The following is a 5,885-nucleotide window of genomic DNA, read 5'->3' as shown; positions in this document are numbered from 1 at the left end:
TTGGTTACATATCATAAAATATTTATATAAGGAGATTGTGTATGTAATTGTCTGTGTTGTATAATATTTTGTTATTTAGACTACCTAATACAGTAATACCTAGCAATTCTATATACATGTAAAATTGAATAAAACAGATATTATAATATATTAGAGGCAAAGTGTTTCTATGCTAAAAAAAATACTCGATCGATTTTGACAAAAAACAATTGAGAATATTTCGACTGAAGCAAAACGGAATCGATAGGTATATCGATAGTTAGTCGGCTTATAGGCAACACCGGATAATATGGCCACTATAATATAGGTAGTATATTATAATATTATGATTAATATTTTTTTTCAGGTTGTGCCAACACCCTACACATATTATACCTACCAACTTTTTATTTTGTTTTAAAGATGATTACACCGTGTTTAAAAGGTTAAATCCGTTTGAAAAACAATTGGAAAAAGACGTCTTACAAGATTCAAACAGTTTCTTTTAAATTATTTTGATCGGAGCATGAATATATTGATTTTACAATAATTTAGTTTTTTAGATTCTTCATAAATGTATTGATATTAGATTTTACAGTGATGTTTTTTTTTTCTAAAAGACTCTTTTGAAAATGCTTGGGTTTTCAACGTTACCTGTGTGAACCTAGTTAGTACTTAGGACTTAGAGGGTCAGTAGTAAAAATCCTCAATATTTTTCAAAATAATCGTAATCTCAAAAAAAAAAAAATTTTAAAAAAATGGGAATTTTTAATCAAAATTAGTTTTGGACGAGATAAATTTTGTTTTTTGTATACCTAACTCAAAAAACGAAGAATGACGTAGGTATATACCTACTTTAAATCGTCACCAAATGCGCTTATTATGCGCTTAGCATTTTCTATACATCATTTTCAAAATATGTTGACTCTTTTTGAGCTGCCCATACCTAAATGTTATATATCTGGAGCTTGGGTCAAAAAGGGTCAATGTCACTTAGTGTGGTAATAATAATAATTTTTGTGGGATTTGAGAAGACCAATGTTGCTAGAAAACTGATTACATATTGCAATATCAAAAATATTATAGACATTTAATATTTTAGATTTTTTCGATGAACATTGTTCACTAGGTCAGACTCAGGAACCTTGAAATTGTAATATTTACAAGGTTCCTCGTAAATTGTATATATACCTACCAATTAAAAAATAATATAGAATAAATTAACACGTAATTTTATGCTATTATTGCCTATTAATTATGCTACGAATCCAGTATGTAGACTGTTTTAAGGTATTTCAGTATTGACTCATAACTTAATAACAAAAATATAGTTAATATTAGGTATGATATAAATATATACAATATACTAATCAGTGCTCGAATTGGGAATTATTAAGTAGAGGAGCTCAATCCAACAATTTATAAACTGCGTTCCAAGTGCAAAATTATTCAACGCAGCCTCATGGGAGGCTTACCCCCTCAAACCCCTTAACCAATTCCTAGTTTTTCAATACAACATTTCACCTTAGTTACAGAATTCTCTACTCCAAATTTCCAATTATAACATATTTAACTATATGTGCCTATGTAACATGTAAGTGAATATGGATTTATATTTTATTTTTCAAAACTTTTATTGATAGAGATAATACCTACCTACATTTTTCGGTAGGAAATAAAAGATTTATAATTATCAGTGATATATCTTAATAATTATTTGTGCTATAGACGCATACCTATGTCAATTGTGAACACTAGTTCACAGATATTTACAAACAAATGCCCACATAAATTTTTATTAAAATTAGGAATGGATCTAAGTTGTTGTCAAAAATAAACCTAATAAATTCTACATTTTTTAATATAAAAATATTTTTCATCCTATATATGGTATTGACTATTGACTAGTAGTGTTTAACCTTTTTGACTCGCGATCCACTGTGTTTGTAACAATATTTTCACGACTCGTGTCCCCACTGTTAGCCGGGAAAAGCAAAAAAAACTTTAGTTTTGCCGTAATATCCCGAGCATATCGTTCAATTCATTCATTACTTATTCGAAGTCATAATTTATAACTTATTTTTTTTTGCAGATATTTTATAATACAATAGTTTATTACCTAGGTACCTAATATCTGCGCCCTACTAAACTAGGCAAAAATACAAACAAACAATAATAAAAAAATTAACAAGATATTAGGAAATCTAAGCCAGTGGTATTCAACCGGTGTCTCTACCAAATCTTGCGTCGCGTAATCTATAAAAATGGGTCGTGACAAGTCTTTTTTCTTTTAAAAAAAATAAGCTTATTATAAAATTATAAATTATGGATTCGAATAAGTTATGAATGAATTGAAGAACCATGTTTTACAGTAGATATAATGATAGTTAAAATGTCTACTAAAATCAACTACACTTACTTGTGATTCCAATTTTAAACAAATGTTTTTTGAAACTTTTTTGGAAATGTTTTGGGCACATTTATGCACGGGAAATTACGCAAGACTAGCAGCTTAGTCTTTTTTCTTTTATGGCCTACAAAGGTGACGTGAGTCGTGAAAATATTGTTACAAAAACAGTGGATCGCGAATCAAAAAGGTTAAACATTACTAGTCAAAACCATAGATAGGATGAAAAATATTTTTATATTAAAAAATATAAAATTACTAGGTATTCATTAGGTTTATCTTTGACAAAACAATTTAAATCCACACCAAATTTTAATAAAAATTATTTTGGGGATTAGTTTGGTCCGTCCCCCCTTCCAAGTAAAAAAAAATAGTTGGGGTACGCAAAAAAAAATTAAAATAGTAGAGGAGCTCCGTCCCCCTGCGGACCCCCTCAATTCGAGCACTAATATAATACGAACATGTTCAATTATCTTCTTGAAGATTGAATGAAAATAAATAAAAACAATACCAATTAATAATATAATAAAATAAATGCAATGTTTTCGGCTAAAACCAATTCAACTTACCGTATTACTAATAGTAAAATAAATTACTATAGTCTACATAATAGAAATATACAAATATATCATACAAATATATAATTAGTTATATAGATCCCGTCTTCGTACAGAATTGTTTTTCGTTTGCAAATATGCAATGACTTATCATTGAAATTAAATCTAATAAATCTATTATAGACTATAGTTGTTTACTCAATGACGAGGAAATGATTTTTTTTTACATAATATGCCACTTGCTATATATTTTTGGAATAGACAAAAGTGTATCATACCTATATTGTACTATCATTATAATCAATAGAGTCAATACCTACTACAATTTCAGAAATTGTCTAAAATATATAAAAGTTTCACGGTAGGAACTTAATTTCATTAAATTTTTTGCCTGAACAAATAATATACTCAAAAGTCATACGTGTGATTAAATGTTATCGGTAGGGCAGTCATAGATTATATATATAAACAGTATCCATTCAACTCAATTTTTCTTCCAACATTCGAGCCGATTTAGTAATATTTAAAAAAAATGTTTAATCATTATTCACAAATCACAATAAATTCAGTATTGACTTATCAGTTATCACACTCTGAACATCAAACGCATTAAATAGATTTGATAATTACATAATATTATCAGCAATATAATATCATATAAAGTAATATTGAATATTATTTTTTTTTATTATTAATTAACCTGCGGCAACTTAGGCTATTGGGCGATTTTTAACTGTGAGGGAGGGTACTGTAAGTTAGTAGGTTAAACACGAGTGTTTTTGTTAGTTCGGCAAATTTTTTAGTGGGCACCCGTAGGTATCTACCATGCTCGGGTGGGGGATGGCGGTACCACTTCTCTCCGGACACCGTGACTTGCCCGAAGAAAAATGCTGCCCGCGACCGAGGTTTTGAACCGGCGTCGGTGCTCGTCGCAACCGACGCCTTAATCCGCTCGGCAACTCCGTCCTCCTTAATATTATATACAAATTGTTAAAAACAATAAATTATAATATGATACTATTATAGTAGTAGGTATAATTAATATTATAAATAGGTACAATATACACAATACACTTCATCCAAAATTATAATTAGTAGGTAAGTTGTGTCCAAAGATTAAAATGCGCTAAAAATAGTTGTATTTTTAAAATTTTTTATTACGTTAATAAAAATCTCATTTATGAGCGACATTTAACAGTAATTAGAAAAAAAATTTGAATAGTTTATTGCGTACGAGGCAGTTCATCGGGAAAGCTCCCGAATTCCCGGTGGGTCAATCCACCCCTGCACCTTCCCTTATAGTTTACTTTAACTATTGAAACTAAAGTAAGTTACACATAAATAATAAAATATATGATTACTAATTTATAATTTAACTATTTACTATTTTATAACTAATATTCTTCTTTTAATGTAGTTATTCTTAAAATCTTATAGTCTGAAGTAAAATAAAGAAGTATTAAAATTCAGTTCACAGAATACTTATACCTACCATTTACCAATAATTTTTTTTTATTATTACATTTAGGAACAAATATATACATTAGTGAGAGTACAGATAACCGACTAGGAACGTATACCAAAAAAAAAAAAAATAATTTGTTACTGTATTTTTATCAACAATGATACTCTGTATAATATGCAGTAATTTTAAATACCTTGAAAAATACTTGAAGAAAGAAATTATGATAATATTACAAATTAATACCTATATTAACATTATAGATTGCGAAAATTGATATATTGAAGATTCGTAACAATTTTGACTTTTATTAGATTTCTTATTAGATTTTGAACAAAAAAATAATTATGTTTATTTTGTAACTGTATAGTGCGTGTGACCAGTGTAAATTAAAGTATGTAAGACTTCAATTGGTTTTTGTTTGAAGTACTAATTTTAATCCTCATTGGATTGGCCCCACTGCCACACGGGCATGCCTATATCATTTTATCTGGTTAATTATTTCACTCTTTTTAATTTTAACGGTAGGTATAATTTGGCCCATGTGGTTATAATATAGTGAGAATAATTATAAGTTGTCTATAAAAAAAAAAAAAGAGTTTTATGTATAAAACGAAATTATAATTTGAAAATACAAAAAAAAAATAGGTATTTTAATGACCGTTACTCCGTAGGCATAGTATAATGCCTAACCTAACCTGCTCACGCACACACGCAAGTACATCAGCAACCGCAGTCCGCAATTCCGGACGCTATTGTGTGTGTATTCATGCGTAGGTACACTGCATACCAAGACTGGCAAGACGCAACCTTAACATCACTCAACCACGCACACTACACAACCACTCTGGCCAGACACGCACCGCCGAGTTCCGGACCGGTAAAGGATCTTTGGGTTGTTGCTATATTTGTGATTAATCGCGCTCGCCTGAAATTATTACCAATCATGTGTTCGAGTATGATGTTCCATCCAATAACGAACGCCCAAAACTCGCCGACGCTCACGTACGTGTAGACGTACGCTGAACCCGCTTTTGGTATGCGGGTTCCAAATTCGGCGTAGCATAACGCGGCCAACATAGACGCTGCGCCAGCCAACATGAACGATAGGATGATCGCCGGACCAGCCATTTCCTTGGCCACCGTGCCGATCAGCACGTAAATCCCGGCACCCACCATGTGACCGATTCCTGTGCAACAGTAAAACATAGTTGACGGTGTTAACAAACATACATTCACCAACATTGTATAGTATAGTCAGTAGATCCCAGCAGTGGCGTACACAGGGGTAGGGTTCTAGGGTTCTGACCCCACCCCCCAAAAAAAAAAAAAAAATAATCTTGTTTGTCACCATTTTGGTACACACAGATCAATTGTTGGTAATTTTTAATACCTAGATTTAAAATTAATTGTTGAATATGACAACGACGTCAATAATCATAGATTCGGTTTTTTTTTTGGCTGATTTAGAACGTTGCTA

General features: G+C 30.6%; 1 protein-coding gene across 1 annotated transcript in view; it reads right to left on the bottom strand.

Moving 5' to 3' along the window:
* Window positions 1–5,665, bottom strand: part of LOC100163958 (cationic amino acid transporter 4) — a 53,798-nt gene extending 48,133 nt beyond the window's left edge. Inside the window, exon 1 of the mRNA XM_029488094.1 lies at window positions 5,347–5,665. Within this exon, the coding sequence (XP_029343954.1) occupies window positions 5,347–5,650 (304 nt within the window). The 5' untranslated portion in view covers window positions 5,651–5,665. The remainder of the gene's footprint in view (window positions 1–5,346) is intronic.
* Between the last annotated feature and the right edge of the window lie 220 nt (window positions 5,666–5,885).

This window comes from Acyrthosiphon pisum, chromosome A1 (assembly GCF_005508785.2).
Source record: "Acyrthosiphon pisum isolate AL4f chromosome A1, pea_aphid_22Mar2018_4r6ur, whole genome shotgun sequence".
Taxonomy (NCBI): domain Eukaryota; kingdom Metazoa; phylum Arthropoda; class Insecta; order Hemiptera; family Aphididae; genus Acyrthosiphon; species Acyrthosiphon pisum.
This window is presented reverse-complemented; position numbering and strand designations above follow the sequence as displayed.